We start from the raw sequence: 26,268 nt of genomic DNA, 5'->3' as shown, positions 1-26,268 counted from the left end.
CTACATTAATCTTCCCTTCCTTAATTTTGGGTGTCAGGTATTTTGTCCCACCAATGAGATAAAAGCAACCGAGACACCCTTCAACCATAGGCCCTGATCCCAGTTCATTTTTCCTGTCAGTAGCACCGAAGACTGAACCCTGGGCCTTGGTAACAAGCTATAACTGACTCATCCTCAGAAGCCCTGCTGCAGGGCTGGTCTTCCAGTGCTAATGTCAGAGCACAGGGCCTTGCTCCGCAGCCAGCCTTTGGTACCTGCCAACTGGCTCTTGTGCGTAACCAGCAGTATTTTCTTCAAATGGTTAGTTAAGTTCTGCCTCAACAGTCTTATAGAGATGAGGAGACAGCTCAGCAGCATAAGTGCCTGGCATGAGCAAGGTCCTGAGTTCAATCCCCAGTACCGCAAAATAAAAAACAAAACAAAAAATCCCCCCACTTATACCCGATTTCTGTGCTGTTACCTATAAATCTGCTTAAGAGTAATATGGCAGGTGGGCCAGGGATATAGCTCAGCAGCATAAGTGCCTGCCTGGCAAGCACAAGGTCCTGAGTTTGATCCCTGGTACCACAAAAAAAAAAAAAAAAAAAAAAAAGTTTAAAAAAAAGAGTAATATGGCAGGACAAAACATCTAGGACTCCAATAGGTATCTACATGTTGCCCAAGTAAAATTTTGTTTGATGAAAATACTGTAAACTGAGCTATTTACTAGGTAGCTACTGGCCACTTAATCACTGATTTAAAAAACTCAGCATACTCCACTGAAGCTTAGCAATAAACTGAAATGCTAATTAAGCAGATAATAAATTTATGTTAAGACTGATAATAAGGGACCATCCAATATCTGCATGTGTGTAACTTCTTCAGACCACTGAAGTACTCTATGAAACCTGGTCTCAGTTCAAGTAAGAAGACCAAATGTGTACTACTGTAGAGTTCCTTAGACTTACCTCACAAAAGCAGAAAGAGACTGCTGGAATTCCAGAGTATGCAAGGAAAGGGAAAGCTGCATTGTCGAAGGAAAGTTTCTCACTGCAAGGAAAGCAAGAGTGTGTCTTCAGATGACTTTCTGAACAGACTGTGCTACCACGCAACCCTCCCCTTGCCCCAGCATGTTCTCCAGGCCAGTCTCCAACACAGCTAGCTCACTGCAGGTGAGGGTAACGCAGTAGGGCTGCGGGTGACTCTGCTTTTCTCCTAGCTTGCCCTCTTTCCTCAACTTACACTTTGTTGATCCAGTTGCTATCTTTGTATAGAGACTTTCCAGTAACTGGATGCTTCACCTATAAAATAAGAAATGAAGTTCATTTTATTTTACTATTTTTTGTATTTAGGACAGGGTTTACAGGGTCCCACTGCATAGATTGAACTCATAGTGTTCCTCCTGTTTACAGCCTCCCAACTGCCAGGATTACAGGTATGCATCACTACACCCAGTCTAATCACGGCTGGTATGGCAGGCCCAGGAATCGAACTCCCAGCCCCTGTGTCTGCCTAAGCAGGTGCTTTAATCCACTGAGCTATTTGGCTGGCCCTAACAAATGAAGTTTATTAAAAAATGTAACTTTTTTGAACATATCTGGGCTAGGCACTAACATCTCTATTTATAAAAATCTTGAAAAAAATACTTGAGGAGGGGCTGGGGAGATGGCTCAGGGGAATAGGTGCTTCCCTGGCAAGCGCAAGGGACTGAGTTCCGGAAAATAAATAAATAAATAAATAAATAAATAAATAAATACCTGAGACAGCTAAAATAATCTCAGATTTCTTAGTTTATTCCTACTCAGTTTGTATTGTCAACACTTAAGAAAATTGACTTTTTTTTTTTTTTTTTGCGGTACTGGGGATTGAACTCAGGACCTATTCTACTAAGCTATTTCCCCAGCCCCTTAATTGACATTTTAAAAAGCGTTGAACTCTAATCTTAAAAGCGCTCTCTGGTCTCCATGGTGTTTCTTTTAATGTCCTCCATGTAGCATATTCTGTACTGCCAGCCCATACCCAGCAAACAGGTTGGGTGAGACCCAGTAAGGGTCTCTAGATTCCCCAGGAGATTAAAGCCCTCACCTGGTACCTGATCTTTTCTGTTTCCACTTTAATCACTCCAACAACCCCTTACGGAGGTAAATATTCTTTCTCACATACTCCTCCCTTGTGTAAAACTATGGTCATTCATGTGTTTGTCACTATTCAATGAGTAACTCATCTGCCTTATCCAAATTCACTTAACCCTTGTGGGTACCTTCAGGGCAGCTCAGGCCTCCAGTGTTGTTACCATTCCCAAATGACTGCACCTCTACCACTCCCATCACCTGGGACAGTTCAACGGTAAGCTAAGATTACTTAAACAGTGCTCCTCCAAAATGGACTCTAAATCCACTGATTATTGATCATGGTTTACTTTTCTTCTACATAAATTTGCCAAAACGGTTGCTACAATTTTGTAGTTAGGTGTATACACACTCACCTCTTGCATCGTTTTTTCAATAAGTTTGTATAACATTGGGCTGCCAGTAACCTTGAAGTTTGAAGAACCTGCAAAAAATTTTATTTTAACATTGCTTCTTTTCCAGTCAAGCAATTTTTACACTGATACAATTACAAGCAACAAGTACCAGGCATTATGGTGCACATAGTGCACACAGCACTTGTAGCACTATGTACTACAGGCATGCAGTCCTACATACTACATAGTAAGGCCCTGTCTTCAAAAACAAAGCACTTGGCAAACAGAAAGACAGCACCCTAGCTCTGTAGCCATGTACAGATAACATGGTCAAGTAGAGTAGAAGTAATTTAGGAGTCACGTTCTTTATCAACTATGGAATTCTAACTTGACTCCAGGCTCTTACTCCTTTTCTTTTCTTCTGTCTGTGTGGTTTTTTTGAGGCAGTTCTCACTATGTAGATTAAGACGGCCTGAGCTCACTCGCACCCTTGGCTGGCCAAGAACTCAGCGATCCTCTCACCTCAGCCTCCTAAGTGCAGAGGTTACAGGCATGCACCACCATGCTCAAGGCTCTTATCCCTTGAACCTGCATATTTTAGTGATGTTTTTCAAGAATTTATCTTTGGGGACCGGGGAGATGGCTCAGTAGAATAAGCATTTGCCTGGCAAGCACAAGGGCCTGAGTTCAATCCCCAGTTCCGCAAAAAAAAAAAAAAAAAAAAAAAAAAAATCAAGAGTTTATCTTTGGATTAGCTTTACATAAGCAAAATTAGAAGGTTCAGTGATGTCCCACGTATTTATCTATATGCTCCCCACAAATGCCCTGATATCTGGATTTTTTTTTTTTTTAAACCATTTCATCTCACTCACTTTGTAGTTATAGGAAGCTTGTTATACTCAACAGATTTCATTCTAGATGGGTGGCTTAAGCACCTGTCTGGCAAGTGCAAGGCCCTGATGCCTGGCACACCCCCAAATTAATTAATTCCACTCCATAGGTCAGTGAATGATGATCAATCTCAGAAAAATTTTGGTTTAATTGCAACTCCTTTCTTTTTCTTCCCAAAGCTGACATTTCACTACTGTTTATCCTCTCTCTTTTTTAACAAAACTACTTATTTATCTGGTACAGGGTCTTGCTATACAGCTAAGACTCATAGTGATCCTCCTGTCTCAAGACTTCCCAGTGCTGGGATTACAGGCGCATGCCACCACAGTCAAATTCAAAGTCAACTCAGTGCCTGGGGCCCACACAGCATGGATCAAACCAGGTCCTTGAGCTTGCCAGGCAGGCGCTTAAGACCGCAAAGCTAGCTCCCCAGCTCCTATCCTCTCTTTAAATGATACTCAAATTCATTTTAAGGCTTACTGCCCAGTATTTCTATCAGTGTATACAATCCAGGAAGACAGAAGTTGTACCAGAGGGACAATGCTATGATTCCCTCTCAGCTAGAGGTTCTATACTGTAACAGTTTGCTGGGCCCACATTCCAGTTTCTGACTCAGAAGATGTGGGCTGGGGCCTCAGATTTCTATTCCTCACAGCACTGATGTTACTGATCTAAGAACACTGAGAACCAGTGCTCAACAAGACAATCTGTGCCTGCCCTATAACATGGAGGATTATTTACATCTAGTTATGGCCCATGTGAGCTGTGAAATTAACAAGGTTCTCCTTTAGAAAGTTTTTTTCTGCTATTTCATAGTTTACCTGATTTAAAAAAGCTAGTGAAAGAGACACTTACCAAGAACAGCTTTATCCAAATTAATGTAAGTAACAACCTTTAAATGTAAAGAGGTAATGTATCCCTAGAAGAAAAGACATTAATTTACATATTAACATAGTGTAATAATACTTATTCTGAGCTGGGCGTGGTGACAAACAGGACCCCAGCAGTAAGGGATGCTAGGTGGGAAGTCACAAATCTAAGCCCAAACTAGATGACTTAGCAAGACTCTTTCAAAATTTAAAGAGACTTCCTGTGTCATGGCGCCCAACTGTAAGGCCAGAGTGCCTTGATTAGAAGCACTCAGCTGATAGACCACCTTTTCTTCAAAGTAAGTTCTACTGCCTGAGGGCTTGTTGGAAGGATCCTCAGAGACCTTCAAGGCATGAAATGGTGACATTAAGGGTTGAGAGCTGGGGCTGGGATGGAATTGGGTGAGGTCTGGAAAGCAGCAGCCAGAACAAGTTGTGGTAATCTACAGCCTCTCTGCTTAGCTCCAGACCCTAAAAGGTCTTCCCAGTCTTTGGTGCTGCATCATCTTCTGCCCCTTCTCCCCTTTGCTCAGGCAGGGGCAGTTCTGGGTCCCCGGCATATTGACCCCACTTCTTGGGTGGCCCTAGGAACAGCTCTATCTCTGCCTATCTTAGGAGAACAGGGGCTTTGGGGAAACTGGTTCCATAGTCAGCAATGGAAAAATACCACTGTAATTACTTATGTGAGACCTCTGCTGGGTGGTGATGTCAGTGCAGGAACAGAGCTCGTAGCCTCACAACACTGAGGAATGAGGTTGTGAACCAAAAGAAGGGTGCTGAGAGAGATTTTATTGGAAATAAGAACTGCTGACTGATTTCCAACAAATGTTCCAAGCTGGTGGCCTAGAGGCCGTTCACTCCAGAACTAAATATAAATAAAAAGAATACAGTAATTGCTCAGTTGTTTAGTGACCACTTATCACACACAGGTGGTTTTGTGGATTTAAAACAAGCACTTTGAACTCAAAATCCTTAGCCCATTTCCTGAGCATGCAGGGTTTAAAAGGAAACTGAGATCTAAGAGAAAAACTGGCTATCTAGTATTTTATTTGTCCTGGAAACTCAGGAGCTTAGTAGGGAGTGGAGGCAACTCTTTTGAGCAGGGAGGGAACTCTTATTTCTTCTTGGGCATAAAGTTTATTCTTGTTCCAAGTCCTACATAACACTGTTTTATTTTATTTATTTATTTATTTATTTATTTTTTTGGTGGAACTGGGAATTGAACTCAGGCCCTTGGGCTTGCTAGGCAAGCACTTATTCCACTGAGCCATCTCCCCAGCCCCTTTATTTTTATTTCTTATCAGAATGGCTAATTTCTCATCTCTATGTCAAGCCCTTCTCTAGCAAGGTGCCTTACTTATAAACTAAGTAAAATATTCTTTAGGATTATTTAAGTGAGGCTTTCTAGAGTTGTGAATACTAAGAAAGAAGAGATGTTAATAATGTTAGCAAGAGAGGGCAGTGTGTTACTGCTAGGGACAACTTCCTGCAGGGGCTGTCTCTTAACCCCACACAGAAATGAATTGAACTGGGGCATCTACAGGGACAATGTGATGTTAGTATGACTGGAAAGAAAAAGGGGTATCTTCTCTGAAGTAATTTCAGTACTTCTTGGACTGTTTCTAGACATTGTTTTTAAACACTGGTTGAGATGAACTTTGTATAAAACAAGTACTATAGGAGAAATAAATTCCCACAGGTAAGTCTGTGGAGATATGCAAGAGTAGGAATGATAGGGGTTTTCTGAATACGTGAGAGTGAAGGCTAGTGAAAAGGAAACTGAAAAGCAATGGGATTTGGGAGGGAGGCAAAACCAGCAACTATAACAATTAACTTCTTCAGAAGTCAGATTGTTCTTAGTGTATAAATGAAAGACTGTTTGCTAGCTCAGCCTGAGAGTGGGTCAAAGCTCACAGGCCTAATCAGAAGGGAACTCAGTAACATGCTTCTTTTGTGACTGTCGATCAACTCATCTACTCATTTTTTTTTTTTTTTTCCAAATTTATATATTTGGGGGCTAAAGCACCTGCTTAGGCAGAACACAGGGGCCAGGGTTCAATCCCCGGGGCTAGCCATGCCGACCCTGCCCCCAGGCTGCAGTTGAGACTGGATGTGGTGGCGTGCACCTGGAATCCCAGTGCTTGGGAGGCCAAAAACAGGAGAATCACTACAAGTCCAATCTACATAGTGAGACCTTGTAGACCCTGTCCTAAATACATTTAAAAAAAAATTAGTATTTGGCATAGGGTCTCATTATGCAGCTCAGACTCATAGTGATCCTCCTGTTTCCAGCCTCTCCAGCACTAGGATTACAGACATGTACCACAATGCACGATGCCTGGACTTGGTGGCTGGCTCAGTGTACCCAGGGGCAGGGCTGGCATAGCATATGGTACTGGGGATCGAACCCTGGTCCCTGAGTTTGCCTAAGAAGGCACTTAGTCCACTGAGCTATCTCACCAGCCCTTCACTTACACGTTTTTGATAAAAGATTGGAAATTTGGAAACTGGTCTTGTTGTAAGTTTAAAACCAGTGTGGATATCAGCCCTGAAGCAGAATCAGAAGAGTTGCTCTTGGATACATAAGATTTCAAGATATGTCTGATGTTTTTAATCGGTCAGGGACTGAATTCAGGAATTTTACACTTAGCTACATCTTCTCAATTTTTTTTTTAAATCAGGTCTTCCTAAGCTGTTCAGGCTGGGGAGAACTTTTCACGTTTCTACACGTTTTTGACTGTGGGTATGACAGACACGTGCTCCCTTGCCAGTTTAAGACTGAGCTTCTTTAAATCACCATCATTTACCAAGATCTCAATGCTTGGGTAAAATAAAATCACTGAGGCACGGTGGTTCATGCCTTTAATGCCATCCACTTGGGAGCCTAAGACAGGAGTATTAACTCACCAAATCCAGCCTGGACAACTGAGCAAGACCCCATTTCAACATAAACTAAGTATTATGGGAGGTACATCTACTCTAACCTGATGACTGATGTGCACGAGGGGCTTGAGTTAAGTCTCTAGATGTAAAGAGAGAAATAAAAGTTATTTAGTGTAAATCTTAATAATTTTGTATTTTACTCAATTTTCACACTACGGATACATGCTACAATAGTTTCTCATGCTGGAGATGGTAGTAAGGAGTGACTGCTCTGTCAGACACAGGACAACATGGGTGAATAACCAGTGATTTATAGTGGACTACTTTCAATAAAGTATATGAGATATTTTAAAAAAATTTAAAGAGACCAGGCTGGTGGTACATGATTATAAACCCAGCACTCAGGAAGATGAGGCAGGAGCAGAGCATCACTTGAGTTTAAGGTTAGCCTGGACTACACAGCAAGGCCTGGTCTAAAACAAAACTAAATAAACTTTTTTTTTTTTTTTTAATGAGCAGAAAAATATGTAACACTTCACGAATTTGCGTGTCATCCTTGCGCAGGGGCCATGCTAATCTTCTCTGTATCGTTCCAATAAAACTAAATAAACTTTTTAAAGGGGACAGGAGGGCCGAAGATGCAGCTTATTGCAAATGCCCTGGGTTCAATTTCTACTGTTGCACCCAAGAATAAAATACTAATAAGATGTTTTTATTCACAGGCATTCATCACAGATGGTTGCTGGTATTAGGGATTCGTTTTGATATCCAGATCCAGTTGAGACTCACTGCCTGGAGATCAGTGGGATATGAGCCTTCACAGAGTGAATCCTCAAGGTCAGTTTAAATCTACAGTAGATTCAGGGACCCCCCTCAGCACGGACAAAGCAAATACCTCTAGCCATTCAGTGGCACCAATGGCTCCAAAGTCTCCAGCACTCCAGCTGACAAAGATAATACTTCTGCGGGGTTTAAATCCACCTGAAACCAAACAACAACGACAAAATTAGCGTTTCCTTGGGAAAGGTTCCAGGAAGGTAAGTGACTGGTAACTGAACCAGAAGCTTCTGATTCAAGATAACAGATTTCAAAAGTAGATTTTTTTTTTTTCCCCCAGAACCAGGGATTGAACTCAGGTCCTTGTGCTTGCCAGGGAAGCGCTTATTCTACTGAGCTAGCTCCCCGGTCCCTAGATTTTTTTTTTCTTTTGAGACTCCAGGTAAAAGAACACTAAAGGATCAAGAATCCAATTTTCAAGTTACCTACACAAGAGGCTTGGAGATCATCTGCATGTAAGGTGCTGGCTCACTTGGAGTCACCCTTTTACTGCTCTATTCTTTGGGGGCCTTACCCTCCAGACCAAAGATGCTTGAAGTTACAGCAAAAACACAATGCTTGTCTTCCTCAAGAACAGTTGGCTGGGGCACAGTTTAAAAAATGCAGTTACTTTTATTTTTTTTAAATAAAAATTCATAAATTTAAATAGCACACTTCAGGTAACTTTCACAACAGCGCCTGTGGGCACTGCCTGCGCTGCTGCCCTACACCACCCATTTCCCTGGGTGTGGATTCTCCTGCATTATGGTCTAGAAAGGTTAAGCACTGCAGTTACCCTACAGCCCAAACCAGCAAAGGTGTGCATGTGGCAGAAGGGTGTGGAGCAGCGGCGAGGCCCAGGAGCGGCAGCGAGGCCCAGGAGCAGCAGTAAGGTTTCATCACACAGAAGGTGCAATGCCTCTGCTGCTAGGCTGATGCATATTACGACCCCATTTCATTCTTGAGGTGCCAATCTCAGAATTAGGGCTCAGGAGAATACTTCTTAGTGTCTCACAGAAACTCCTGGTTCCCATCACCAAGAATGTACTTCAAGAAGAATCATTTCAAAGCCAAAGGGCAGCTCCAAAAGACAATCTACTTTGTGTTTAAGAACTAAGCATCAAAAAATGTGTAATAGACATTGTGAAATAGGAAGAAAATGTTCCAGTGGGAAGGAGAACTAGGAAGGAGGCAAGAAGGAAAGAGAAAAAACTGCAAAAAGAGAAAAAAATGGAAGCAAACTTCTGTAAATAAAGAGGAAAAGAGAGGTTGAAGGGAGAGTAAAGGAGGGGGGAAGAATAAAGCTATATCATATACAGGGATAAGTTCCTTATGATAAATGTGGTAATTTTGCATACTTAAAATGTACCAATAAACCTGTTTTGTTTTGTTTTTTCATTCAGTGTAGGGGGATACAGGGTCTACAGGGTCTCACTACGTAGATCACACTCACAGTGATCCTCCTGTTTTCAGCCTCCTAAGCTAGCCTGAAGGACAGTGTGAGACCTTGTCTTAAAAAAAAAAAAAGTGATCCAAGAAATCAAAACAAAAAGTAAAAAGATTAAGATATATACACATACCAACTCCCCACAATGAAAGTAATCATTATATGGGACAGCAACATAGATCAGTGCTCTAAAGTGTCTGCTTAGGCAAATGTAGGGACCATGGTTCGATCGCCTGTACCACATGCATGCCAGCTCCACCCCTAGGGCGGCCTGAGCCAGCCATACACACAAAAAAGAGAAAATAATTATTATATACTATAAACATGTATTAATAAAAAAAATTAAAATAAATTAAAAATAAAGGTCTTAAAAAGAACTGAGGGTCGGGGCCATGGATATAGCTCAGTGGCAAAAGTGCCTGCCTGGCAAGTACAAGGTCCCAAGTTCAATTCCTGGCACCAAAAGGAAAAACACACACACACAAAAAAAAAACTGAGGGGCCAGTGTAACAGAATCTTAAAAAACAAAAAACCCCAACAACAACAACAAAACACAAAATTCATAAAAGCATGTATCATCTACAACTGCAGTATGTTCAAAAGTCTGAAAGTTTTTACTTTACCATTTAAGACCATATCCGAGAATGTCCGGGCAAGTTCCAACAGAAGAGCAGTTCCTACGCTGGACTTCGCAGCTCCGGGACCCCAGGAATCCCTCTGGGCTCCCACTACAACATAGCGATCTTAAAAGAAAATAAATTTTACCAATCAACCTTTAAACGATTTTATAATGCTAAAGTCTCGATAGAATAAGCACGACAATAGAGAAGTATCAATGGGCATGGTGGTGCACACTGGAATCTCAGCATAGAGGAAGCTGAAGCCAGTGTGGGCTACATAGAGTTCCAGGCCAACATGAACTATACAGTAAGACCCTGTCTCAACAAACCAAAAAGAAAAAAAGAAAAAGAAAAAACCTAACTTCAGATCTGATTTAGGATGCCAGGAATTAAACACAGATTTTCTAACAGCTTCTAACAAATCAACTTCCTAATGCCTTGTTATGTCCCAATAAAGCTGATAAGGGCCAGGGAGATGGCTCAGTGGAATAAGCGCTTCCCTGGCAAGAGCAAGGGCCTGAGTTCAATCCCTGGTTCCACCAAACCCCCCCCCAAAAAAACCCCAGAACTTATAGGGGCCTGGGGAGATAGCTCAGTAGAATAAGTGCTTGCCTGGCAAGCACAAGGGTCTCAGTTCAATCCCCAGTTCCACCAAAAAAAAAAAAAAAAAAAAAAAAGCTGATAACTAAATACCTTATTTTATTTTATTTATTTTTTTTTTTTTGCGGAACCGGGGATTGAACTCAGGACCTTGCACTTGCCAGAGAAGCGCTTATTCTACTGAGCCATCTCCCCAGCCCCAATACCTTATTTTAGAACAAACAAGATTTAACACTTCAGGGCCAGGAAGATAGCTCAGGAGTATAAGCACCTGCCTGGCAAATTTAAGGTCCTGAGTTTTAGTCCCAAGACCAGGGGGGAATCTAACAATTCACAACACTAAGCCAGTTTTTATTCTTTAGAAGGTAATTATGGGGGGAAAAACACAAAACAAAGGCTTTACCTGGCTCTTCAACACCTTTAATAACTCCAAAGATGTTAAGAATCCTTATCTCTTTCAGCTCATTTTGCACAGTGAGCTTCACATTCTTATTCTGTTTCGACTGCAGCTTACATGTATGGTCTGTTCTCCAGCTGGTGGGACAGTCTCCTTCCATATTTCTATAAGCAAAAAAACAGGCATCAGAGTTCTGAGTTAGTTACTCCCCTCAGGTTTAGAAAGTCAGTTCCATTTTCTGACTCCAGCAAGTTCAGGTTAAAAGGACACAAAGAGAACACAGAAAATTCACTCCCTGGCGGCCACTTGCACCCTGCTCTAACATACAGGCAGTCCTTTGAAAATCATGAATTACTTTCTATTTTATTGATTGATTGATTGATTGATTGATTGTGGAACCGGGGATTGAACTCAGGCCCTTGTGCGTGCCAGGCAAGCACTTATTCTACTGAGCCATCTCCCTGGCCCCACCTTATAGTTTAATCAAAGTTTTCCTGGGCTGGCTTAATAGCTCAGCAGACTAAGCACCTGCTTAGGCAAGCACAGGGACCGGGGTTCGATCCCCAGTACTACCCCTGGGTGCACTGAGCCAGCCACCTAGACCAGGCATGGTGATGCATGCCTGTAATCCCAGCGCTGGGGAGGCTAAAAACAGGATTACCATGAATCTGAGCTAGGCAGTAAGGCCTTCTACCAAATACATAGAAAAAAGAAAAAGAACAGTAATCCAAGTTTTCCCAAAAGAAGCCTCTATCTATTCACATCTAATAAATACGCTCTTCTGCCAAAGACAAAAGTATGGTTTACATTTAAAATACATACCAAGATAGCCTCAGGAGAGGTCACATAAAAATCCATGAATATATTTTCATGCTTCTCAACCCTTCCTGCTTAACATTCTTCTCAATTACAAAGAATATTTCTGTGTGATTAGGTATCTTCCCAACTGATTCCTCACATTACTCAAAAAATAAGTGCTCCAAGCATGTAACTTGCATAAACATAAGACAAAACATTATTGCCTCTTATAAGAAGGAACTGGCTTCACAGGTTGGGAGAGACAAGCACAGTGAGTCAGTGAGACTCACCCACTACAAATGCCTCTTAGCATGAACAGTCACATGGGATTTACAAAGCCCTTACATATAGATGCTCTTCACTTGTGGTCAACCATTCTAGTAAGTCGGATCTCTTACCTATCAATACAACTAAATAGATAAAACAGATTTATTTGTCTGTTTATTTATTCATTTTGTATTTAGGACAGGGCCTACAGGGTCTCACTAGGGAGATTGGACTCATAGTGATCCTCCTGTTTCCAGCTCCCAAGCGCTGGGATTTCAGGCACACACCACCATGCCCAGTCTTAAACGCTGTCTCAGTGCCTTGGGGGCAGGGCTGGCATGACACGCAGGGGGATGAAACCCTGGCTGCTGTGCTCTGCCTAAACAGGCGCTTTAGTCTGCTGAGCTATCTGAATGGCCCTAAAACACATTTACAGGAGTGAGAGTAACTCAATCTGTGTCAACCTGATGCTTTAAAAGAGTCTGAAAATAGATATCCAGTCTGTGATGATACCAGGTAAGAAATATTCCACATCAAGATAAAAATGTGCCAAACATTGTGAGCACACCTATACTCCCAAAACACTGAAAGGTGAGGCAAGACAATCACAAGTTTGAGCCCTGTGTGTAATTTAGTGAGAACATCTCAAAGATTAAACTGAGTATGGTGGTGCATGTGTAATCCCAGCACTTGGGAGGCTGAGACAGGAGGATCACAAGGCCAGGTTGGCACACATAATGAGTTCTAGGCCAGCTTAAACTACACAGTGAGTCAACATCTCAATAACAAAACAAAGCAAAACCAAGCTAAGGATATAGCTCAATCCTAAGGCCCTGGGTTCAATCTGCAGTACCAGGAAAAAATAAAAACAAAAATAGATGACATATATATATCAATTAGACTGTCTTTTTTTTTTTTTTTTTTTTTCTTTTTTTTGGACACAGGGTCTCACTGTAAAGTTTGGACTGGCTTTGTGCTCACTTCTGTAGTCCTCTGGCCAGTCACAAACTCGAAGAGATCCTCCTGGCTCAACCTCCTGAGTGCTAGGATTATAGGCATAAGCCACCACACCCAGTTCAGGAGCCACACAGTAGGCCAAGATGGTGTACCTGGAGATCCAAGGCCAAGGATCGAACTTGGGTTCTTGTACTTGCCAGGTAGGTGCTTATGCCTCTGAGCCACCTCTCCAGCACATCTTTCTTTCTTTCTTTCTTTTTTTTTTTTTTAGATGAGGGTCTTGCTCTGCTAAGCAAGCTGGTCTGGAACTTCAAGTATGCAGTGACCCTCCCAAATACCTGGGACTATAGACATATGCCACTATGCTCCCCTAGGCTCTAGTTTAATTTTTTTTATTTTTATTTATTTTTTTTGCAGAACTGGTGATTGAACTTAGGCCCTACTGAGCTATCTCCCTGGCCCCTTTAGTTTTATTTTTTGATGGATCTTCTTTTTGTTTTTTTATTTGTCTGCAGTGCTTATTTTTTGAAGCAGGCCATCACTATGTGATCCAGGTTGGCCTTAAACTCATGGTTATCTTCCTGACTTGCCTCCCAAGTGCTAGGATTATAGGCATGAGCTACCATACTTGACTGGTTCTATTTTTTGTCCTTACCATTGTGTTTTTTCTTTCTTTCTTAGTTTTAGGTTCTTTTGTTTAATGAGACAGGGTCTCAACTATGCACCCCAGGCTGGCCGGCCTTGAACAAAGCCATCCTCCTACTTCAACCTTCTGAGAGCTGAGATTACAGGTGTGTGCAACTCCAGCTTTAGGTTCTATTTTTAAAGAAAGATTTTACTACTCAAAGGAGGATATCAAGGAGAATCAATTGTCCCAGTAAAGCATCTAGAAAGTGTCATGAGAAAGGAAGACATATAGTCTGTAACAGAGAGATGAAAATCACTGTGTGCTATAATCATAAAAAAATAATCCAGGACTAATGGGCATTACAGGGAAAACTCAACATAAATCCTAACACATTTTCTCCAGTAACAGCATGTGTTGCCATAGTTGACCTCATGCTCCATGCTCCATCAAAGATACACTCAAGTAAAAGCTAAGCCAGAAAACCACAGGAGGATTTCACTGAGGTGAGGTGGACAAGGACTCCTGAGTTCCCAAGTCCAGTATTTATTAACAAGACCACTGCGAAGGAAAGTCTTCTTCATTTTTATCCATATCAAGTTAATAGTTAACCACACTCAAACTCCCACAAGAGTAAAATTAAAACAAAATGTTTAAGCCTTGATCAAATCAAATGAAACATCTCATTTTTCCCTCATCATAAACCTCATCCTGCAAGACAGCTTTCTATTAAGAACTTACCCAAACAGCTGTTCTGCAGCCTGTCTGGAGATGGTTTGGACAGGTATGGTAGGCAATCCAGATGACTGAGACGGTGGAAACTGGGTATGATTGAAAGAAGGGAACCCAGGTGTGTAAGGGTCGCCCGTTCCCAGATGAGCCTAAAAAAACAAGAGTGTAATTAACTCTGCAGGAACTTCCTTAGTAATTTCCCTAGAAGACCTAGACTTGATGAGAGGCCACCGCCCACATGACATTAGCAGCTTAATCTCAAAGTCTACATGACTACAATGTAACTTTCACTCTTATGTAGGACTTGCCAAGTTCTCAACTGACGGCACTACTGATGAGATATTTTTTCTGGTTATTTTTGGGAAGACAGGGTATCACTATGTAGTTCAGGCCAGTCTTGAACTTCCTATATATGTAGCACAAGCTGTTCTTGAACTCACAGTAATCCTGCCATAGCCTTGTGAGTGCAAGGATTATAGATGTGCACCACTATACCTGGTTGATGAAGTACTACTGATGAACAATTACTAGCAGTAAGGTCTCAGAGTCAGTGTACTACAAATCTTGCTTTCTGCTGAAACTCTCCCAAAAAGAGCATTTAAGGAAAGTACAGGTCTATTTCTACTAAGGTGAATGGAATCCACAAACAAGTAGGAGAACTCAGTAAGAACTCACATGACCAAAGACTGGAAGGTCTGCCTTAATGATGGGAAACTTTGCCTGGTCCAGGTATATCAAGACACCAAGTGCATTTAAGCTTGCAGCATTTGAAACCTAGAGAAACACATAAAAAGCTCAGACAATGAAGATCTGATCAAATAAAATGTGAATAACACATACTAGACTTTATGCTAAAGGATCAGATTGTACTCCCAATATTTTCAATAGCATACTTACAGGAAAAAAATTTCATAAAACTCATTAAGAGTATGGAAAATAGAAATAATGAAAATTCATCTAAGACAACCATAGTCTTTTGATGTTTTCCACTCTCTACTACACAGATTTGGCTTTTAGGGTTTTTTTTTTAATACAATATATCTATAACTGAAATATTTGAAATATAGAAAAATGTCATGCAACTGAAGATACTGTGTATTTAAAATAACCCATACTTAGAATAAGCACTTGCCTGGCAAGCGCAAGGTCCTGAGTTCAATCTCCAGTGCTCCAAAAAAAATTAAAAATAAATAAAAATAAAAGTAAAATAACCCATACTCACCTTTTCTGCAAAAGTAATTTTCCCTGCTCTTACAATCACTAAAGATCCATTCACTGAAGTTTTTAAATTCTCAAAGTCCTCTTTAGTACCAAAGTTAGCATGAACCAGTTTACCCTAAAACAAACATAATAGGTTTAATGAAGATCACATCAGATCAACTATATAATATGAAACAGAAGCATTTTTATAGATCAAACCTAGGAGCGAAAACCAAGAGAGGGAAAAAAAAAAAAAAAAAGGGGGCAGGGGAAGCCAAAAAGAGATGAGAGCTTTAAAGTCAAAACTGGCTGGAGTTATCAAGAGTGAAATTAAGCCTGGGCAGGTGGCACACGCCTGTATTCCCAGCACTCAGGCTGAGTCAGGAGGATCGCTATGAGCTCAAGGCCAGCCTAAAGAACACAATGAAACCTATTTGAAACCGGAGTGAAATCAAAATTTCGGGCCTCCTGTAGGTATGTTTTTCCTTATGTCTGACTGCCTTTACAGGGTATTTTCTGGGCAAAAGAAAGGATAATAGGATTTGTTAAGCACAGATGCAGAGCTGGGGAGATGGCTCAGTAGAATAAGCGCTTGCCTGGCAAGTGCAAGGGCCTGAGTTCAATCCCCGGTTTCACCAAAAAAAAAAAAAAAAAAAGCACAGACGCATATAAAGGCTCATCATAGAGGCAACAGTTATGTAAGGTTTCTACACATGAACCTCAGACATTGAGGACATATGTGGAGTAGGAATAGTTTAACTGAAAACTCTGATAATAAACCTCAAAAAAATTTGAAATGCCATACACTAGAATAAAGTATCTTAAACCAATTCTTAGATGATTATTTAAGTTGTCATCATAGTGTTCTAAAGCTCTACATTGCTCCCAAGAGCAGCTATAACCTGATAACACCCAGCATCTGAATATAAAGCTTGCAGATAAAGTAAGGTCCTCCATGTTCTGTAGCTATCTCTAAAGTCATGCCTTGTACATTCTGGAGAAAGTAATACAGGTAACAGAAAGATAATAGCCATCACCTTTCATTTGCACCTCTCAAGTATACCCCCAGTGTGACTTTTAACCTGAAAATACACCATTAAAAATAGTAATAAAAAAGTCAGGCATGATGGCATATGCTTGTAATCCCAGCACTTGCAAGTCTGAAGAAGGATGATGTCCTCAAGTTTAGGCCTAAAGTATCTAGCAAGATCCACCATCACCTCTCACCCCAAATCTACTTGGTTCTTATCTATTTCTCAGGCGAAGTTTTAAAAGCTCAAGCATAAAAGAATCAAATTAAGACCAGACCCCAGCCAGTGTACTGGTTTCTGTGGTGCTGGAGACTGAATCTAGGCCCTCATGTATTGTACACAAGCATTCAACCACCATGCTGCATGCCCAGCCAAGACAAGTATTCATATCTATCCCTGGGTGGGCCATTAGGAATACACATTTACTTAGCAAAAACTCCCGAGTGTCAAGCACTCTGAGACATGACATGAAACTAACCCTGAGTTAGCTCTTCATGCTGCTCACCTACTAGTGGAAACAAACAGGCAGGTGATGTCAGATGTCAGCTGTAAGAAACACTATGAGGAAAATAATGACAGAATAAGGGCAAAGGGATGAAATTTTTTAAAATCTTTTTTAAATGTATTTAGTACAGAGTCTACAGGGACTCACTATACAGATCACTCATAGTGATCCTATTTTCAGCCTCCCAAGCATCAGGATTACAGGCACATGCCACCACACCCAGTCTCACTTAGCAGGCCCTCAGTGTGCCCCAGGGGTGGGGCTGGCAGAGAACAGCACCCCAGGGGAACGAATCCCCAGCCCCTGAATCTGCCTAAGAAGGCACTTTAATCTGCTGAGCATGAAGTTTTTTTGGAAAAAAAAAAAAACCCTCCCTGCTGAAGCAATACTGAAGAGATGTCCATGAAGTAAAGGAACCAACTACTTTGTGTTTAGGGAGGACTGGTGAAGGGAAAAGCAAATTTTGTTCTTTGAGAATGAATCTCACTAAGCATTCCAGGCTGACTTTGAACTATGAAGCCCAGACAGACCTCAAAACTCATGAAAATTCTTTTGCCTCATCCTCCTGAAGTACCGGGATTAGAGGTGTGCACTATACACCCAGATGAATTTTATAAGGGTCTTGAGATGGGAGCTTTTTACGCCTGAGCTTTTTCACTTAGGCAAAATGAAAGCCAGTGATCTCATCATTGAGTTTCACCATGCACAGTAAGAAGGTCAGGGTGACCAAAGAGGTGAGCACTAAGATTTATTTAGGTCTTGCAATTTATTTTTTTATTTTTATTTTTTGTTTGTTTTTTAAATTTTTATTTATTTATTTATTGTGTGTGTGTGTGTGTGTGTGTGTGTGTGTGTGTGTGGCCAGCTCAGCCCACCAGGGGGCGGGGCTGGCTGGCATGTGGTGCTGGGGGATTGAACCGCGGTCCCTGTGCTTTTGCTTAGCTTAGCTTGTTCTAAGTAGGTGCTTTAGACCACTGAGCCATCTCACCAGCCCCTTGCAATTTATTTTGACTGAGACACTTAGAGGATTGAGAACAAGATTGTCTATCTTACGCTCAGTGACATCTTGCAAGTGATTTTGGAGTATAACTCCCAAGAACAGTAGAGGAAAAAGAACAAGGACTAGCCAAGTGAGTCAGCAGAGTTTCCCACACTGCTGGCCTTACTCACAGTAACTGTTGCGGCCTTACTGTACGCCACGAAACCCTCAGGATTCTCCACCAGGTATGACATGTCACTTTTCCCACCTGTCTCAATCAGGGTCACAGAGTTTGGAGCAGTGCTAAAAAAGAAAAAACAAAAGATTAAATTAAAATGAAGCTAAGGCCATTCTTGGACGAAAAATAGGCCAGCACTCCAGAGGCTGAAGGAAAATCACTGCGAGCAAGGCCAGCCTGGGCTACTTAGTGAGTTCAGAACCAGCCTGAACCAGATAGCAACATCCTGTCTCAAAACAAAAAAACCATTAGTATATCTGCATTTGCTCTGTTTCTTTTTTTCTTTCTTTCTTTTTTTTTGCTCTGTGTTTCTTGTCTTGAGGGAATTTTACTCGTATCTTAAAGACTGATTCCTACTTTGAAAGTCTACTTTATTTTCCATACATGAAATTACTTACTCCTGTAAGTTTATCATCTTTTCACACACCTGCTTTTGACCTGAATCTTCACATAGTGTTCATTCCGCCAGACTTTGCTGAGTTTATATTCACTGAACTGATTCTCAATAAAATAGGCGAGAGTCTCGTCATTTGCAGATCCAGCCTCACGAGGGATGTACGTATTTTGATTAAGCTGCCTGGAAGAAAAAAGCCTCAATTAAAATGTGTATTTAAATTAGTGTTTAACTCAAGAATAAAACAAGAACTGATTTGTATTATCCCTTTTAGTTCAGATACGTGAACAATGACCTAAAAATTTGGCATTGCCAGATAGAAAAAAACAATAAAACCCTATCTTAAGGAACATTACTATAAACTTGTTCAAACCTTTGTCCATTATAATACACTCCCCAAGAGCCCCATCCTAATACAACACACCCTTGTAGGATGGCTTTAGGGGAAATGTGCAGCTTTCTGGAGACCCACCATGGCAAGTGCAAGCTAGTGACCCTCCTCTACTGGACAGAGGACGTCTAGCTTCCATCTTCACCTCTCTGAAACATTCTGAATCCCCTGGGTTAAAAGTGTTCATTGTCTGATATCCTCTGGAGTATTTATTTATTTATTTATTTATTTATTTATTTATTTGGTACAAGGTCTTACTACATGGCTCAGGATCAGACTTGAAGCAATCCTCCTGTCTCACACTCGGTCTCAGAGGCCAGCTGGGAGCACCCACAACTGGGATCAAACCCTGGTCCTTGTGCTTTTCCAGCAGGCGCATAGACTGCCAAGCTATCTCCCCAGCCTCGAGCTTTCTAGACTGACTCAATTATTAGAGATATGTTTATTTTTTCATGGACTACCTACATTTTTACTTTTATCCATAATGCCAGCTATACAACATATACAATAGTTAGTCACTGTTTACAGTGATTGATGCACACCCATATTTGTAACAGCACAACTCAATAGTTAAATCTAGGAAGCAAGCAGGGTGTGGTGTCACACATTTGTAGGGAAGCCGAGGCATGAGGATCACCATGAGTTTGAAGCCAGCCTGGGCTACATAGAGAGTTTAATGCAAACCTGTACCAGATAAAAATCCTGACTCAAAACAACCAAAAACAAACAAAAATTATGGAAGCGGTCTTTGTGTCCATCAACAGATGAATGGATAAAAGAAATGTGGTATTTACACACAATGGAGTACCACTCCGCCATAAAGGATAAACTTGGGTCATCTGTAGGAAAACAAATGCACTTTGAGGCCATACTATTAAGTGACATAAACTGGACACATGCACTTACACATTACACGGTTTCTCATATGAGACGCTCAAAGTACATACAAAAAAGGATTAAGGTATGTCATGTACATGTACATTACACGGTTTCTCTCATGAGAAACTCAAAGTACATACAAAAAAAGATTAAGGTATATCATGTACATGTACCAACTCCCATAACGAATGTAATCATGTGCTGCAAACATGTACTAAAAATAAAATAAAACAAAAAACCCTCACTTCCATGCATGGTGACACACACCTGTAATCTCAGCACTTTGGAGGCTGAGGCAGGAGGATTACTTAAGTTTGAGGCCAGCCTGGACTACATTGAGTTCAGCAGGGTGGACCTGAACTACAAAACAAGACCCAGTCTCAAAAAACCAAAGCAACAACAACAAAAAGAATGAAAAAACTCCCACAAAAGTAAAAATGCCAAGATTTGTAATTTAAAACCACTGAAACGGGATGGGGAGACAGCTCAGTGGTAAGTGCCTGAATGGAATGTGCAAGGCCCTGAGTTTGATCCCTGGTACTAGAAACAAAAACAAAAACAAAAACACTGAAACTCTATGAAGCAATCAAAAGGCAAAAGGTTAATTTGTTCTTTATAGACACCTAAGGTAAAAACCAGGGACAGACATGGGCATGGTGGTACTTATCTATAATCCCAGCGTTTAGGAGGTTGAGTCAGGAGGACTGCCATGAGGGCAGCCAGGCCACACAGGGGAGTAGCCTGAACTGCAGAGTGAGACTGCCTCAAAAAACCAAAACAAAATAGAAAACAAAAACCTTAAGAATAAGGTATAAGTTCATAGGTGAGAACCAGCAGAAAATATGGCACACCAGAGCTATAAAGTCAGACACTCAAATTAGCCATGAACCAAGATGAAGAAAGAGCCTGATGACTGGGGACAGCAGCGGGACTCAACATGATGCTATAAAATAGTTCAGTATAACATCAGAGTAGAACAAAGCCTGAGACTAAAAATAAGACACCAAAAACACAGGTTAGAGCAAGTACCTATATGTAAATTTTGAGGAAGGTTCTGAATTCTCTCCCAGCACAGTTCTGATTCCTACTGACCTCTCACCCGTGCCCGAGCTACCAGGGGAAGCCTCCCCTCTGCTTCCCTTGTGTTAGTCCACCGCAGCGGTGTGGCCTCACTGCACTGGTCAGCAGTGTTTGCTCAGATATTGCAGCTGGGAAAGGTTTGGTCAGGTACTACAGTGCGAGCTTACTTGACGGTGCTGCCGAACTTTGCGGGGTCAAGTTTCTTAGACAGCATAGTTTTGAGGTCTTCCCAGTACAAGCGAGAAGGCAGCTGAGGAATCTCTTCCTCTTCTTGCTCCAGGTCATCTGACCCCTTCATCACATCCGTGGCTTCTGTTCTCTCACACTCACCCTTTGGTTCTACACGTTTACAGTAGCCCAGATACCCGATCATAAATCCTAACATAAAAAGTTGTGAAGTTAAATTCATTGAATTCATTTGGAATCTAGCTCTGTAAGAATTATTATTTTCACCTAAGCCCTGAAAATATTGGCATTCAATTAAATTTTAGGTAATCTGAAAGCAAATGGGGCTGGGGAGATGGCTCAGTAGAATAAGCGCTTCCCTGGCAAGTGCAAGGGTCTGAGTTCAATTCCCGGTTCCGCAAAAAAAAAAAAAAAAAGAGTGAAAGCAAATATGGTTTTAAACCACATGATCCACATTTTGTATTTATATATACAAAATAGTTAGGATAGATATACAGCTACTTTCGTTTAATTCAATGAGAAGAAAAAGGTGTACTAATAGTGTTTGGACAGGCTATCCTGTCTGCTTCTTGTACTATGGATAAACCACTAAGAAGATAACAATGTACAATGCATTGATTATGAAACTGTCCTATTAATCAGCTTTGAAAAGTCTCATTCATATTTCTCAATAAAATTAAAATAAAAACCCCCACATGATCCAGTGCATTATACAATAATGATTAAACTGTATAACTATTTTACGGTTACCTCCTTAAAACACGGGTGTATACCTTGTCCTACCAGGAGCCTTCCTCGAAACCTCCGGCTGCTCCCATGTCTCAAGTATCCTGCGCTCCTTCCAGGATAACATCTGTGCATTATACTGCAATGACTCACCGCTTTCTCTTCTCCCACCAGACTAAACTGGCAGGTACAGAATCTTAGTCCTATCATATTCATATTCCTTGCACAGTGGCACTTACAAAGTACAGAAAGAACAGCTGAGTTGAAATAATGGCCTTCCCGCAGCTGGGTGTAAGAAATACTTACCAATCAAGAAAAAGACGGCAACAGCAATAGCACTGTAACAGATGCTTCCACTACATCTTCTTGGTGTTTTGACATTGGCTCTCATGTTATTGTCAGTATTTTCATCCTCATCTGCAGCCAATTTCATCTCCACATGACTGTTATCTCCATCCATGTGCCGGGCCAGACTAAACCGGGTATATGACAATGGTTCTCCACCAAACTGCGATTTTTTTTTTTTTTTTAAGAAAGTATCAAAAAAAAAAAAAAAGAAAGAAAGAAAGAAAAGAAAAGAAAGCATCATATAGATGAAGGAAATTAGGAGCGTTTACAGCAAGTCTGGTCACATACTATACTTGTTAGTAGTCCACTGCTATGACCTATCACATTTTTTTTTTTTTGGGGGGGGGCAGAACCGGGGATTGAACTCAGGCCCTTGCACTTGCCAGGGAAGCGCTTATTCCACTGAGCCATCTCCCCGGCCCCCCATCACATTCTTAAATGAAAATCCCCTTTCAAAATAGCACTGTTCCTGCGCCCACTTCCATTAATGGTAGATGAAGGCTATGTCCCACGCTGGACTTCATCCTATACATCCCTTTCATTCCAGGTTTGATTTTGTACATTTTCTAACACACACACGCACGCATCAACACCAACACCATTATTATTTTAAAGGAAACAGGGTCTTAACTGTTGCCTGGGTTGGCCCAAAACTCCTCAGCTCAAATAAACCTCCTACTTCAGCCTTCTAAGTATCTGGACCCCAGGCACAGGCCACAGTGCCCAGTTCCTACTATACATTTTGAGTCATACTTTCTTAGCTCCTCTCACCTACTTGGCTACCCCCAACATACCCAAACTACCTGAATCTTCTTATCATATTTTCTAGAATTAACCTTAACCCAAACTGAACACAACACCTTCCTCTGTGGGATCTCTTAGACCTCAAAATGACCAGTTTGAGTATACAAGAATGCCTGGTCACAGTTTGGGGCAATACTGCACACTTGGTGGGAAAAGCTTTGATCATGTATCTCACATTCTTCCACACACAGACCTGTAATGGAAAACATCTTACCAAGTTCGAGAATGTGGCTCTGGCTTGATTCATCATTCTGAGTAGTCACACAGAAGAATCTGGTCATGAAACAGAAAATTAATAAAATAAGATAGATGCCACTGTATCAAATTAATGACTTTTCATTACCAGGCTAAATTAATTATTATGTCAAATTTTCTTGCAAATTATTACTTTCCTAGAAAAGATCTTTAACCAAAATATTAAGCTAGACATGGTGGTACACGCCTATGATCCCAACACTTGGGAGGGAGGCTAAGTCAGGAGGATTGCCATGAGTTCAAGACCTACCTGAGCTACAAAATGAGTTCAAGGCCAGCCTGAATTGCATTGTGAGACCCTGTCTCAAAAAGATAAAAACAAAATATTTATATGACAACTAAATTTTGTGTGACAGGTGATTGGGTCCTATACACAAATAGGGACAGTGATAGAGATAGCTAAGAAGGACATTACTGGGACAAGTAAGAAATCTGAATCTGATTATATGCTTGATAATGCTCTTCTATCAGCATTGGATTTGGTAAGTGTAATAATGCTGTTATATTTATATAATGTTTTGGTAAGTATAATAATGCTGTTTATTTTTATGAGTGGAGCTGGAAATAGCTCAGCAGCATAAGCATCTGCCTGGCAAGCGCAGGTCTGGAGTTCAATCCCCAGCACCACAAATGTATTCTTATGTATATACCCAGTCCTAGGCTGCCCCTGGGCACAGCTCCAAGCAGGTGTGCTGGCTGGGGATTTTGTGTGGCCAACCCCCAGCAAGGCCCCTGAGGAAAAGGGTTCTGGGGAAATAAAAGAAGTGTCCAGAGCTTTCCAGGAGTAGAGAGGATGCAGAGGCGGTTGTTCTACTGGGCGGGATAGTGCACGCCTGCAATTCCAGTACCTGGGGAGGTTGAGGCAAAAAGATAGCTGCAAGTTCAAGGCCACCCTACGCTACACAGTGAGTTGAAGGCTAGCCTGAACTGCATTGTGAGTGAGACCTGTCTCAAAAAGAAAAAGAAAGAAAAAGAGGTGACAGTTCTACTTCAAGCTCCAAGATATTAAGAGTCAAGGACCACTTTTTTTTTTTTTTTCCCTTTTTCCAGTACTGGAATTTGAATCCAAGTGTGCTTTACCACTGTGCTACATATCCAGAATTTTTTATATTTTGTTTGTTCACTGTTTTTTTGGGACAGGGTCTCACTATGTAGTTCAGACTGTCCTTGAACTTACCATGTAGCCCAGGTTGTCCTCCTTGCAGCAATCCCCCCCTGCTGGGATTACAGGAATCCTCCACCATGTCCAGTCTGTACTCAATTACTTGATAATGCTAAGCTGCCCAGGCTGGTCTTAGATTTGCTATTCTCCTGCCTCAGTCTCCTGACTACAGGAGGCCACCTGATTACAAGCATGCATTACCCCACAGCTTGGCCATTTTTTACTCAGGCACAGATGTTACCAGAACAGAAAGGGGGAGTGGGGAAGCTTGGGAAACTTAATTTTAACAGCTGATGAATTTAGTTAAAGGGTCATAGATAATGTTAAAGGGTCATAGATAATTTCAACTCTTCCTTCAGGCTTGAAATGTTTGAAACTTAAAAATTACAAATTTTTGAAATTTGGGGGTATTAGTAGCATGTCATCCCTACTAAGTAGATTTAAGGAATACACAAAGAAAAGGGACTAATACAAAAAGACTACCCACACTACCATCTGGGGAAAAACCAAAACCAACCCAAAGCAGAATGAATCCAGACTGGTCATGCTACGGAGACCACAAAGGGTCCCTAGTCGGCAAGACAGAAGCCCTCATCCTGCTGAGTAACAGCTACTACAAACATTTGACAGATCTGACACAGAGAGGATGAAAATCCCATGGGTTATGCTATTTTACAGATCAAGAGGTCAATTATCTGAAAGGCTGAGCGACCGTACAAGGCTAAAACTGATATCCTAACAACAAATTCAGTGGATTACTGGGTTACAGAAATTGGATTAACTCTGGAAATCTAAGAAATTAACCTTAGTTTAGCCTTTTCCATGGTACTTTTTCATTACAGACTTCTACAATCAACTTTTATAACCATGTGTTTACTTAAAGCCTTAACTGAAATCTGAGTTTTCTAATTAATTTGGCTCAAGTGCATCCAAGTACTTAAATGTTATGCTGAGATCTATAAAGTATACATTTATTGCATACTATCTCCTTTAAGGCTTTTCCTATACATAAGTATACTTGTACATTGGACACTCATATGACACAAAGCATGCTGATTTTAAAACAAAGAAAATCATATAAATTATAAAGAAAAACAATTAAATTCAAGCCTTAAACCAGATGCAAAAAGCTGAGTATGGGGCATGTAATGGTGATCCCAGCGCTTGGGAGGCAGGAGGATCCATCACCTGGAGTTCAAGGTCAGCCTGGGCTACATACAAAGCAAGTCTAAGGCCAGCCTGAAATACACAATGAGACCCTGTCTCAAAAAAATAAAAAAGCCAGGTCTGGTGGCACACACCTACAATCTCAGCACTCAGGGGGCTGAGACAAGAGTATCACTAAGGGTTTGAGGCCAGCCTGGCCTACAATAGCAAGTTAAAAGCTAACCTAAACTATACAGCAAGACCCTGTCTCAAAAACAAAACAAGGCGTGATGGCACATGCCTGTAGGCCCAGCACACTGGAAGCTAAGGCAGGAAGCTTGTGAATTTGAGCCCAGCCTGGGCTACACAGGGAGGGAGATCTTGTCTCAAAGAAAGAAAGAAAGAAAGAAAGAAAGAAAGAAAGAAAGAAAGAAAGAAAGAAAGAAAAAAAAAAAAAGCCACACACAGAGACATACAATAGTCTCAGAAACACAATCTCTTCCCCCTTCTGGCACAAAAAGTTATCACCACCACACACTTTTCAGACCCAATCACTAGAACCACTTTGAAAGGTCCCACCCTGAGCCTATCTCGGGGGT

At 41.2% G+C, this 26,268-nt stretch overlaps 1 protein-coding gene and 1 pseudogene across 1 annotated transcript in view; both read right to left on the bottom strand.

The window, feature by feature from the left end:
- Tfrc (transferrin receptor) overlaps positions 1-26,268 on the bottom strand; it is a 39,655-nt gene that overhangs the window by 8,439 nt on the left and 4,948 nt on the right. Inside the window, exons 2-16 of the mRNA XM_004644551.2 lie at positions 23,321-23,379; positions 22,261-22,462; positions 21,210-21,420; positions 18,726-18,875; positions 18,252-18,363; positions 15,568-15,681; positions 15,021-15,119; positions 14,355-14,494; positions 10,973-11,130; positions 9,973-10,092; positions 7,982-8,067; positions 4,190-4,253; positions 2,465-2,532; positions 1,222-1,280; positions 948-1,029 (exon numbers count right to left, since the gene is read on the bottom strand). Of these exons, the coding sequence (XP_004644608.1) occupies positions 948-1,029; positions 1,222-1,280; positions 2,465-2,532; positions 4,190-4,253; positions 7,982-8,067; positions 9,973-10,092; positions 10,973-11,130; positions 14,355-14,494; positions 15,021-15,119; positions 15,568-15,681; positions 18,252-18,363; positions 18,726-18,875; positions 21,210-21,420; positions 22,261-22,462; positions 23,321-23,356 (1,701 nt within the window). The 5' untranslated portion in view covers positions 23,357-23,379. The remainder of the gene's footprint in view (positions 1-947; positions 1,030-1,221; positions 1,281-2,464; positions 2,533-4,189; positions 4,254-7,981; positions 8,068-9,972; positions 10,093-10,972; positions 11,131-14,354; positions 14,495-15,020; positions 15,120-15,567; positions 15,682-18,251; positions 18,364-18,725; positions 18,876-21,209; positions 21,421-22,260; positions 22,463-23,320; positions 23,380-26,268) is intronic.
- On the bottom strand, positions 7,606-7,702 carry LOC111813602 (annotated as a pseudogene).

This window comes from Octodon degus, unplaced genomic scaffold (assembly GCF_000260255.1).
Source record: "Octodon degus isolate 3935 unplaced genomic scaffold, OctDeg1.0 scaffold00203, whole genome shotgun sequence".
Lineage (NCBI taxonomy): Eukaryota > Metazoa > Chordata > Mammalia > Rodentia > Octodontidae > Octodon > Octodon degus.
This window is presented reverse-complemented; position numbering and strand designations above follow the sequence as displayed.